At 48.2% G+C, this 12,869-nt stretch overlaps 1 protein-coding gene across 2 annotated transcripts in view; it reads right to left on the reverse strand.

Annotated features, from left to right (window-relative positions):
- Positions 1-3,220: 3,220 nt before the first annotated feature.
- The window catches only part of ABL1 (ABL proto-oncogene 1, non-receptor tyrosine kinase), a 97,178-nt gene continuing 87,529 nt past the window's right edge, over positions 3,221-12,869 (reverse strand). For both annotated transcript variants that reach the window (XM_060757558.2, XM_060757559.2), the window contains exons 10-11: positions 8,963-9,127; positions 3,221-7,505 (exon numbers count right to left, since the gene is read on the reverse strand). In XM_060757558.2, the coding sequence (XP_060613541.2) occupies positions 5,884-7,505; positions 8,963-9,127 (1,787 nt within the window). In that variant the 3' untranslated portion in view covers positions 3,221-5,883. The remainder of the gene's footprint in view (positions 7,506-8,962; positions 9,128-12,869) is intronic.

The raw sequence follows: 12,869 nt of genomic DNA on the forward strand, positions 1-12,869 counted from the left end.
GCTCAATAACCCTGAAAATTGGAGCAATCACACTCCGAAAGGCATCGGTCTGCTAAACCAACGCCCACTGTATTCGGCTGCGTTTAGTCCCCCAAAACCACCTTCCCCTTCGAGTTAGAAACAAAGGAAACCTTGGCTCTCTCCAATCTGCAGATCCCTTCCTGCCTCTGGCAGCATCTGCAAAAGAGGGAGAAACAACCAAGTGTAATTTTTTGTATGCCTTGGACACCAACCCAAAACATCACTCTTCCATAGGTTTCTTTGCTTGGCGAGACTCATTCAGAGGAGGTTGCCCTTGCCTTGCTTTAGGCCAGTGTTTCTCAACCTGGGGGTCGGGACCCCTAGGGGGGTCGCGAGGGGGTGTTGGAGGGGTCGCCAAAGACCATCATGATACACAGTATTTTCTGTTGGTCATGGGAGTTCTGTGTGGGAAGTCTGGCCCAATTCTATCATTGGTGGGGTTCAGAATGCTCTCTGATTGTAGGTGAACTATAAATCCCAGCAACAACAACTCCCAAATGTCAAGGTCTATTTCCCCCAAATTCCAACACTTCACATTTGGGCATATTGAGTATTTGTGCCAAGTTTAGTCCAGATCTATCATTGTTTGAGTCCACAGTGCTCTCTGGAAGTAGGTGAACTACAACTCCCAAGCTCAAGGTCACTTAACCCTTTCATTATTTTTTGTTGGTCATGGGCATTCTGTGTGCCAAGTTTGGGTCAATTCCATCTCTGGTGGAGTTCAGAATGCTCTTTGATTGTAGGTGAACTATAAATCCCAGCATCTGAACACGAGGAAGAACTTCCTGACTGTGAGAGCCGTTCAGCAGTGGAACTCTCTGCCCCAGAGGGAGTGTGGTGGAGGCTCCTTCTTTGGAAGCTTTTAAACAGAGGCTGGATGGCCATCTGTCAGGGGTGATTTGAATGCAATATTCCTGCTTCTTGGCAGAATGGGGTTGGACTGGATGGCCCATGAGGTCTCTTCCAACTCTTTGATTCTATGGTTCTATGATTCTATGAACTACAACTCCCAAGGTCCAGAGAATGAAAATACATCCTGCCTATCAGATATTTACATGACAATTCATAACAGGAGCAAAATTACAGTTATGAAGTAGCAACGAAAATAATGTTATGGTTGGGGGTCACCACAACATGAACTGTAGTAAGGTGTCGCAGCATTGGGAAGGTTGAGAACCACTGCTTTAGGCTTAGAAGGCTTCATAGAATCCTAGAATTGGAACAGACCTGGTGGCCCATCCAGATATTCAATATGCCCAAATGGATTTGACAATCCAGATATTCAATATGCCCAAATGTGAACACTGGTGGAGTTTGGAGAAAATAGCCTTTGGATCGGGGCTTTATCACAGCTGGTAAATTACCAACAATAAGATCTACCAACCAAAGATTGCAAGTACGAAGCCCCGGGTTGGCATGAGCACCCGACTGTCAGCCCTGCTCACTGTTTACCTAAGCAGTTCAAAAACAGCTTTCAGCTGTGATTAGAGAAATTAGGAGGTATTTTAGGACACTAGAAAGAAAAAGATCAAAGAATGCTGGTGACCAAAAGGATCACACGTCAGACACTTCCCAAGTGTCTAGGACTGTGTGATGTATCGGTGAATAATGCGTAAAGATCTCAGTAAGGTGGCCTTTTGTAGCTGGCAGATGGTAATTTGGTCAGCGCCGATTGTTTTTAAGTGCAGGCCAAGGTCTTGAGGCCAAGGTCTTGTGCCAATCACCACTGGGACCCCCTTGACTGGCTTGTGCCAGAGTCTTTGCAGTTCCATCTTTATTTTTTATTTTTTATTTACTGTATTTGTATACCACCTTTCTCAGCTAATTAGCGACTCAAGGCAGTTTCCAGCAAATCAGTATACATAAAAAACATTAACAGTATAAGACATCACAAAAACAATAAAATCAGCGTCTCATTATTACCAAGCATTGTCCAGTTCCATTGCCAGGTCATTCAATTTCCTATATTCGCTACTCTGTATTTGTAAACGCTTGCTCGAATAGCCATGTTTTAACTTGCCTTCGAAACGTCAAGAGGGAGGGAGCAGATCCGATTTCCCTAGGGAGGGCATTCCATAGCCGAGGGGCCACCGCTGAGAAGGCCCTGTCTCTCATCCCCACCAAACGTGCTTGTGACGAAGGCGGGACCGAGAGCAGGGCCTCCCCAGATGATCTTAAAGTCCTCAGTGGTTCGTAAGGGGAGATACGTTCGGACAGGTAAGTTGGGCCAGAACCGTTTAGGGTTGTATAAGCCAAAGCCAACACTTTGAACGTCAAGAGGGAGGGAGCAGATCTGATCTCCCTAGGAAGGGCATTCCATAGTCGAGGGGCCACCACTGAGAAGGCCCTGTCTCTCATCCCCACCAAACGAGCTTGTGACGAAGGTGGGACCGAGAGCAGGGCTTCCCCAGATGGGCCAGAACCGTTTAGGGCTTTATAGGCCAAAGCAAGCACTTTGAATTGGGCCCGGTAGCGAACTGGCAGCCAGTGGAGCTAGCGCAACAAGGGGGTTGGATGCTCCCTGAACAACCTGGCTGCCGTTCGTTGGACTAGTTGAAGCTTCCGGATCGTCTTCAAAGGCAACCCCACGTAGAGAGCGTTGCAGTAGTCTAGGCGGGATGTAACCAGAGTGTGGACTACTGTGGCCAAGTCAGACTTCCCAAGGTACGGGCACAGCTGTGCAAATGCTCCCCTGGTCACCGCCGAAATCTGAGGTTCCAGGCTCGGCGATGAATCCGGGATCACACCCAAGGTGTGAACCTGCGTCTTCAGGGGGAGTGTGACCCCACCCAACACAGGCTGTAACCCTATGCCCTGTTCGGCCTTGCGACTGACCAGGAGGGCCTCTGTCTTGTCTGGATTCAATTTCAATTTGTCTTTAAACCCTCATATCGTGTCAGCTTTTCCACTTGTATTATTATTATTATTATTGTAGTTGCTGGGATTTATAGTTCACCTACAATCAAAGAGCATTCTGAACCCCACCAACGATAACACAATAGCATAGTCAAACAGCAAAATCAGGCCCTACTTTCTGGATTATTTAAACATATTTTCAAGCTGTGGATGGTGGAATCGGTGAATCTGGAGGGCCAGTGGTATTATCGCCACGTGTGCATATAGAGAGCGGAGAGCGTGTGTTTACCTATCTAAATTGGAAAAGAGAGAGGGAGAGACTGTTTGACAGAAACGCAAACCGTTCTTGAGCATCCATTTATTTTAAAAAATACTAAGGAAGAAAAATCTGGAATTATTTCGCTTTAAAAAACAAACACAACAGTCAGAGAAAGGAAAAAGCCAGAGAAAGAAAGGAGGGGTCCGCAGAGTCATATATTGGGGAGGGGGGCAAAGGCCAAGCCCGGCAGATATTACAGAAGGGAAAGGAGAGGCAGAGGCATCTATCTACACAATGGGGAAATAAAGGGGGGCAATCCTACAAAAAGCGGTGTGTAACATGGAGATATAAATGTATACGATAGTGGCGACAATAAAGATGGTCCACAAAATGTGAGTACCCTCGGAAAACGGAGAGGTCCAAGAGGAAAGGGGCTTTGCGAGCTGAGTTTTGGGGTGGATTTGGCAAAATCTGTGTGTTTTCAAAGGCAACCTGTGGTTGTGTTTTTACATTTTCGGGGGGCTGTCAAAAGGTGTGAGAGAGTCTCCCATGAGTTATTTTTCAGGTGAGGTTCATGGAAGGAGATGTACATATGACTTAGGATAATAGTGAGTTGTTTACTGTGTTCTTTGAGTGCTAGTCTGTGAAATTCACACATATGGGTTATCTTCTGCACATGCGCATCAACAACTGTGCATGCGCAGAAGACAGCTCATATGTACGATTTCACAGACTCCATGATGAAGAACGAGTTGCTTACCTGTAACTGTGTTCTTTGCGGGCTAGTCTGTGAAATTCGCAGATATGGGTTATCTTCTGCGCATGCGCACAAACAACTGCACATTCGCATAAGACAGCCCATATGTGTAATTTTACAGACCCCACGAAGAATAACAAATTGCTAACTTGTAACTATGTTCTTCGAGTGGTAATCTATGAAGTTTGTATGTATGGGCTATCTTCTGCACATGTGCAGCCCTCCGTGCGCATATGCAGAAGATAGCCCATATGCGCAATTTCACAGAGTCCACACAGAAGAACAAGTTGCTTACCTATAACTGCGTTCCTCGAGTGCTAGTCTGTGAAATTCACACATATGGGTTATCTTCTGCACATGCACATAAACGACTGCGCATGAAATTTGCACTTATGGGTTATCTTCTGCATATGCGCAGAATACTGCCCATACGTGCGATTTTACAGACTCCACAAAGAATAATAAGTTCCTTACCTGTATTCTTCGAGTGCTAGTCTGTGAAATTCACACATATCGGTTATCTTCTGCCCATGCGCAGCCCTTCGTGCGCATGCACAGAAGATAGCCCGTATGTGCAATTTCACAGACTCCACGAAGAACAAGTTGCTTACCTGTAACTCGAGTGCTAGTCTGTGAAATTGGCACATATGGATTATCTTCTGCACATGCGCAGAATACAGCCCATATGTGCGATTTCAGACACCACGAAGAATAACACGTTGCTAACTTGTAACCGTGTTCTTTGAGTGGTAAGTCTATGAAATTCGCACATATGGGCTATCTTCTGCACATATGCAGCCCTCCGTTCGCATGCGCAGAAGATAGCCCGTGTGTGCAATTTCACAGATTCCACTCGAAGAACGAGTCGCTTACCTGTAACTGTGTTCCTCGAGTGCTAGTCTGTGAAATTTGCACATATGGGTTATCTTCTGCACATACGCAAGAACGACTGCGCATGCGCAGAAGATAACCCATATGTGCAAATTTCATAGACTCCACGAAGAAAGGCCACATCCTTCAAACCCCATTCAAGGCTCTGTGTGAGTGAAGAAAGGCAATGGGTCCGAGGCTTTTAGCTGCTAGGGATCAGATCAATGGCTTCCCACAATGGCCAGAAATGGAGACAAGGCTCCTAACTGGTTTCAAAATGGGAGACAAGGCACGAGGGCCATGCAGAGGGAACGGAGGAGAATCCATTTGCAGAGGAGGAGGAAGGAAGGAGGGTCTGGGAGGAGGAAAAGAACTCACACAGAGAGGCGGTAAGCAAGTTCTCCTACTTTCCAGCCCCTTTTTCACAATCTTTGCATATGACACCCTTTGGTAATTTCTGCTTTAAGCAATGATCTGGTTGCCTATCCAATCGCTAAAATAATTTAGGGAGAAGAGGAATGTTTCAGCTCTGGGACAGGCCAGACGTTGGGGACAGGGCAATGGTCCAGGTCTTGTTATAGTTCCTGCTCTGTGTTGTCAACATGCCCCATCACCACCAGGCCAGTTCCAGCTGCAAGACCGTTGTGTGTTTGTTGACAGCAGAGAGAATAGTGATGGACAAAACGTGCCCTAAGAATACATAATTGAGGGTTAGGGGAGAGGAACGAGAGGAAGCTGACCAGGCAGAGCCAGCGTCTGGCGTAAAGGAATCGAATATTAAGAAGATAGCCAGTAAGACGTTGGAAGGCTTGCGAAGTCCCTCAGAGGATAAGAGGAGAGGGATTGAGGAGAGAGGAAGGAAGGAGAGGGGAAACTTCCTCCCTCAAGGAGTCTCTGGCCACATCCACGCCAAGGAAAGGCAGCCATCTTGGGCATACAAGGCGGAAGGAAGGGACCGGGGCTTCTCAGGCACAGTTCCCGCACATTTCCGCATGGGAGAACACCCCAGAATGTCCTTCCTCGAAGCTGCACCCGTGTGCAATTTCCTTGTTGAGTCTCAGGCACCACAAACGTTAAGGCGGCCGCTCCTGCGCCACGTCCAGGCCTCCGGTGGCTTCTGCTACCTCTGCACAATGTCGCTGATTTCCTTCACAGACCCGAGCAGCTTGCTGAAGTCTGGCGTGGCCGCGGGGCCGCCCCCTCCGGCCGTGGCGGGGCAGATCTGCAGCTCCCGGAGGTTGTTCTCCAGCTTGTTGATGGCCTCCCGGAAGGCAAACTTGTTGCGCATCTGCTGGATGCAGTCCACGAAGCTGGCGCAGAAGGTGTAGAGGTTCTTGCCGGCCTCCAGCACCGCGCTGTGGCTGGCCATCTGCTCCGAGTTCCTGCTGATGGCCGTCCGCAGGGCTTCCGCGCTCTCCAGGACGGTGTCCTTGCTGACGGCGCCGCTGGCGATCTTCTCTGGAGGCTGGCGGGTTTTCCGCAGGGAGACCCGAGTGGAAATGAGGGGGATGAAGGCCGTGGAGGCTGCCGAGTCCGAGCTTGGGGCAACCGGGGCGGAAAAGGGAGAGGAGGAAGAAGAAGAAGGGGCAGTGGTCATCAGGAGGGGCTTGGAGGAAGGCGAGATTTTGGGGACGGGCTTTTTCGTCCCTTCCACCGAGTCTGCAGATTGGAGGGACGGCTTCGCTTTGGCCAAGGACCCCTCGGTGACGTCGGAGCCGAGCCCCGCTTTGCTCGTTTTGGCAACGGAAGAAGCGGCCGCGGAGAGTGGAGGGGGAGGCGCCGGCTTCAATTTGGACAGTTTCCCCTTCTCCTTCTCAGGCAGCTGCTTCATCTTCCTCAATCGCGGCTCTTCGGCCTTGCCGATCCCCAGGAATATCCCAGCTTTGGTGGCCGGAGGCTGCTCTGATACCGCGACAGGCTTCACCGATTCCTCCTTCTGGGACGGAGGGGCAATGGGAGGGGCGAGCGGCTGCCTCCGGCTGAGTTTGGGGGTCAAGGTGGGAGGGCTGGAGCCGGGGCTGGACTCGGCATCCTCGGGCGGCGCCTCGTCACTTTTCTTGAGCAGTCGGGGCGGAGGGGTGACTGTCCCTCTGGCGGAAACCACCGGGTCGGGCTTTGCTTCGTTGGCCCGCTTCCGAGGCAGGGCGGGCTTCTCGCTTTTGTGGCCGCCGAAGGTTGAGGAATCGAACTGCCGGCCCACGGACTGCAGGTTGCGGGGCAGCGTCACCGACTTCCACTCGGTGTCCTTAGCTCCGTGGGGGACGCAGGAAGCCGAACACGAACGCAGGAAGCGCTTACTCGAGGAAGAGTTCACGCTGCTTTCTTCTTCCCCAGCCGCCAGTCGACTCCCGGACGCGGGAACGGATTTCTTCCAGAGGTGAGGCGAGAGCAACCCTGAGTTCCCCGCCACCGTCCCATTGGCTACTCCACTCTCGTTGCTCTGGAACCGGGATCGGTCCTCAGCCTCCGCGGGGTGTGCCAACAAAGCGCCGTTGCTGCCCTCCTTGCCATCGTCCTCGGCCCTGCCCTTCCTGTCCAGGTGGCTGTCCACTTCTCGGAAGGAGCTGCTGCGCTTGGGCGGTGTCGGAGCCATTTTCTTCTTCTTCTTGATCAGGGCGCTGAAAAGGTTGGTCTTCTTGTCTTTGGGGAGCAAGCGGTCGTCTTCGTTCAAACCCCCGTCCGCAGCCACACGCTCCTTCCGGGGCAGCAAGGGGGAAATGGCCGGATCGTGCTCCACGGGCTCTGTTGGGAAAGATAGAGAGAACATCAGGTTGCTGTGAGTTTTCTGGGCTGCCTGGCCATGCTCCAGAAGCATTCTCTCCTGTTGTTTCAGCCACATTTATGGCAGGCATCCTCAGAGTTTGTGGGGTCTGTTGGAAACTAGGCAACTAGGAGAAACTGCTAACGTCAGAAAAGAAAAATATAACGAAACTATACAACCAACTGATTGACTGGGAAACTGAAACGGAATTAATTAAAAACTGTATGACGACTTGGGCCAAAAACACAGGAAGACATATGATTGTTTCATGTTCTGTTCAGCAAAGGACAAGAGGAATCCTCTCCCCTCTGCAGGAGTCTACCGTGTGCCATACAGCTGTGGACAAGTCTACACAGAGAGCACCAAATGCAGCATTGCCCAAACACGAATCAAGGAACATGAAAGGCACTGCAGACGAATTCAACTAGAGAAGTCAGCCATAGCAGAACACCTGATGAACCACCCTGGACACAGCATATTATTTGAGAACACAGAAGTGCTGGACTACTCTCACAACCACCATGTCAGACGACACAGAGAAGCCACTGAAATCCACAAGAAGCATGTGGACAATTTCAACAGAAAGGAGGAAACCACGAAAATGAACAAAACCTGACTACCAATATTAAAAAAACTCTAGGATCAGGACAGTAAATAAAGAACAACACTCAAAAAACTGGAATTCCAGACAAGAAACAATCAGGGCCAGCTAACACCTCCCAACAAAGGATTCCCCAGGCAGGAAGCAGCCAAGCCTTGAAGCTGCCAGGCTATTCAATGCTAATCAAGGTGATCAATTGCAGAATTCACACTTGTCTCAAGCAGGCAAGAGTTCTTTCTCTCACTCTGGACCTCATTCCACAGATATATAAACCCCACTTGCCTACTTTCTAACAGACCGCACAACCTCTGAGGATGCCTGCCATAGATGCGGGCAAAACATCAGGAGAGAATGCTTCTAGAACATGGCCATATAGCCCGGGAAACAAAGCAAGCCAGTGATTCTTCGACAAGAGAGAGAGAAGTTCCCTTTCTTTCCTTGGCTCAGCCTCCCCCCCTCAGTCTCTGATTTGCAATGCAGCTCACGGCGCTCCCTCTGTTCATGCTTGCTGTAATAACAAGATTTGGTATTTATTCACCAATTTCTCCTTCTCCTTTTTTAAAGTGTTCAGAGTGCTTCGCATAAATTATGTCAATAACCCTTATTAAGGTGCACTGGTTTGATGATCCCCTGCCTGGGTTGCAGGAAGGAAAGCTCACCTAAGGGCAGGCACACAAGGTCCTAGAGCTCCTTCTCTTCACTGATTCGAAAGGGACCGGGCAATTTCATGCAAGAGGAAGAAGGGGAAGAGGAAAAAGAGAGGAGAAGGAGAGTCCCTTTTCGGATCCTTTTCTGGTCTGCCTCGCAATCAGAGCTGGAACCAGACCTGAAACGTACCGCACTCCCCGAGACCTTTCGTGGCCGCTGCCTCCAAGCCCTCGTTGGCCTCTTTGGACTCGGCCGCTCTCCTGGACGTCCGTGTCTTGGTCGGCAGTTCGGGAGCCTGCAGGAAGGTATTGACCACGCTCCTCATCCCTTTCTTGCCCAGCTCTTTCTCCACCTCTGGAAAGGAGAGGACGAAAACAAACATTCAACATTCCCCGAAGCAGGGAACAGCCATCCTGTTGGGATGGGATTAATATCAATGGAAGGAAGAGACGGAATCAAACACCTTTCTATCCCCCCGTTTCCTTTCCAGCACAACATACTCAATATATACAACTCGGAAGACAATGTTTTGGGAAAACATTTGCAGGACATTTGTGGGTCCCACAACACCTACAAACATGACTCTCTAAAGTAAAGGTAAATGTTTCCCCTTGGCATTAAGTCCAGTCGGGACTCCGGGACTCTGGTGCTTATCTCTATTTCTAAGCCAAAGAGCCGGTGTTGTCCATAGACACCTCCAAGTTCACATGGCCAGCATAACTGAATGGAGTAAAGAGCACGTAAAGCTTTGGAGACCTTCTGTTCAACCATTTCTAAGCTCCCTGCTTGGGCAGTGATGGCACGATCATCAGCATAGAGGAAACTATAAGAGCACCTAAAGCTTTGGAGAGCTTCTGTCCAACCATTTCAAAGCTCCCTGCTTGGGCAGTGATGACACAATCATCAGCATAGAGGAAACTATAAGAGCATCTAAAGCTACCATTTCAAAGCTCCCTGCTTGAGCGGTGATGACACAATCATCAGCATAGATGAAAGTATAAGAGCATCTAAAGCTTTGGAGAGCTTCTGTTCAACCATTTCAAAGCTCCCTGCTTGGGCAGTGATAGCACGGTCATCAGCATAAATGAAATTATAAGAGCACCTAAAGCTTTGGAGAGCTTCTGTTCAATTGTTTCAAAGCCCCCTGTTTGGGCAGTGATGGCACGATCGTCAGCATAGATGAAACTATAAGAGCACCTAAAGCTTCGGAGAGCTTCTGTTCAACCATTTCAAAGCTCCCTGCTTGAGCGGTGATGGCATGATCATCAGCATAGATGAAACTATAAGAGCACCTAAAGCTTTGGAGAGCTTCTATTCAACCATTTCAAAGCTCCCTGTTTGTGCAGTGATGGCACGATCAACAGCATAGAGAAAACTATAAGAGCACGTAAAGCTTTGGAGAGCTTCTGTTCAACCGTTTCAAAGCTCTCTACTTTAGCAGTGATGGCACGATCATCAGCATAGATGAAACTATAAGGGCACCTAAAGCTTTGGAGAGCTTCTATTCAACCGTTTCAAAGCTCCCTGTTTGGGCAGTGATGGCAAGATTGTCAGCATAGATGAAACTATAAGAGCACCTAAAGATTTGGAGAGCTTCTATTCAACCGTTTCTAAGCTCTCTGCTTGAGCGGTGATGGCACGATCATCAGCATAGATGAAACTATAAGAGCATCTAAAGTTTTGGAGAGCTTCTATTCAACCATTTCAAAGCTCCCTGCTTGAGCGGTGATGACACAATCATCAGCATAGATGAAACTATAAGAGCAACTATAAGTTTCATTCTATCCATAGACACCTCCAAGGCCATGTGGCCATCATAGAGCACAGTTACCTTCCCCCTGAAGTGGTACCTACTGATCTACTAACACATGTTTTTGAACTGATAGGTTGGCAGAAGCTGAGGTTAACACCGGGAGCTCACCCCACTTCCTGGATTCAAACCGCCAACTTTTCAATCAGCAAGTTCAGTGGTTTGACCCGCTGCACCAGTGGGGGCTCCCACGTTCTCTAGCCACCTTTTAATTGATGTCTTGTTGGGAAGACAACACTTTGCCCCTCCTTGATGGAAATTTCACGGAACTGGAAGGACCAATGGCCTGATGAGCTATAAATAAGCTTCTGGTGTATCAAACCCTAATCCAATGCACTCAAGCTATTCAATACAGGGGTTGAGGGAAATTTGGCCTTTGTTTCTTCTCTCCTCCCATCCCATTCAGTCCTTTATATGATTTTTATCTAGAAAGTAAGGTTCCAAGGCACGTAGCTCTTGTGGGGAATTTTTCTAGAGGAAGTTGGTATCACTGCCATGTTGCGGGAAGCCAGCAGAAGCGAACGAGCAGTGCCAGTCGTCAGTAGCTCATCAACTGGCACTGTGGTGAAGGCTAGAGATGAGACTCCTCCTTCCGTTTCCCTCCAAGTGAAAATTTGCACTGTACGAGGGATATCTGGAAAGTAAGTTTACAAAGCACGTAGCTCTTGTGAGGAATTTTCTCAAAGGAAGTTGGAATCACTGTCATGTAGTGGGAAGCCAGCAGAAGCGAATGAGCAGTGCCAGTTGTCAGTAGCTCATCAACTGGCACCTTGGTGAACATTAGAGATGAGAGTCCTCCTTCCGTTTCCCTCCAAGTGCAAAATTTGCACTGTACGGGGGATATCTGGAAAGTAAGTTTACAAAGCACATAGCTCTTGTCTGGAATTTTCTTGGAGGAAGTTGGAATCACTGCCGTGTAGCGGGAAGCCAGCAGAAGCGAACGAGCAGTGGCAGTCGTCAGTAGCTCGTCAACTGGCACTGTGGTGAAGGTTAGAGATGAGCGTCCTCGTTCCGTTTCCCCCCAAATGCAAAGTTTGCACTGTAATATGCTAACTAAATATACGAAGGGAATGAACGCCACTGCGATTCATTGCGAAATCGATTCAGTTTATGGAGAGAACATCATGTCAAGAGAGCACGTAACAAAATGAGTACGGAATATATTGTGAGACTATGAAAAAACTTTGCAGAGCCATCTGAAACAAACGTATTGGGATGCTAACGGTGGGAGTCTGTCTCCTTCATGAAAATGCGGGTCTGCATACCGCTCATGCAACACAAGAGTTGTTGACTTCCTTTGGTTGGAATGTTTGAAGCCACCCCTCCCACAGCCACAATCTCGCACCCACCGACTCATCTCAATTAAAGTAACACCTGGGTGGAAAACACTTTTCTGGTGACAAGAAGGTGAAAATCGAAGTGACTAACTGGCTGGAAAAGGTGGAGGGAAACTTGTATGACACAGGCATCACTCAACTCAACCCACAGACGACAAAATGTATGGAATTGAGTGGTCATTACGTGGAAAAATAATGTAATACCTAAACTACAATCCATGTAAGTTCTATTAAAATAGATTCATTCTTTGTATTTTTTAAAAAATCTTACTTTCTGGAGAACCCTCATAATATATTTATTTATTCTTTCACTATTTTCTTTTGCATTTGTTTATTGTGTATTTGCTATTGTTTGCACTTTACTTTGTTGCTATTATTTGCTGTTGTATTTTATTTTGCTGTATTGTAATCCTTGGGCTTGGCCTCATGTTAGCTGCCCCGAGTCCCTTTGGGGAGATGGTGGTGGGTATTAATAAAGTTCATTACTATTATTGGGAGCCCACGGTGGCACAGTGGGTTAAACCGCTGAGCTGCTGAGCTTGTTGACCAAAAAGGTTGCAGGTTCGAATTTGGAGAGCGTGAGCTTCCGCTGTTAGCCCCAGCTTCTGCCAACCCAGCAGTTTGAAAACATGCAAATGTGAGTATATCAATAGGTACTGCTCCGGCGGGAAGGTAACAGCACTCTATGCAATCATGCTGGCCACATGATCTTGGAGGTGTCTATGGACAACGCCGGCTCTTCGGCTTAGACATGGAGATGAGCACCAACCCCCAGAGTCGGACACGACTGGACTTAATGTCAGGGGAAAACCTTTACCTATTATTATTATTTGAAACACCACAAGATGAGTCCATAGCAGACACTCTGCTGGCTGTTGCACTGGATCATCTATTATTATTATTATTATTATTATTATTATTATTATTATTTGAAACACAACAAGGTGAG

The sequence above is a fragment of the Anolis sagrei genome, chromosome 11 (assembly GCF_037176765.1).
Source record: "Anolis sagrei isolate rAnoSag1 chromosome 11, rAnoSag1.mat, whole genome shotgun sequence".
NCBI classification, from domain to species: domain Eukaryota; kingdom Metazoa; phylum Chordata; class Lepidosauria; order Squamata; family Dactyloidae; genus Anolis; species Anolis sagrei.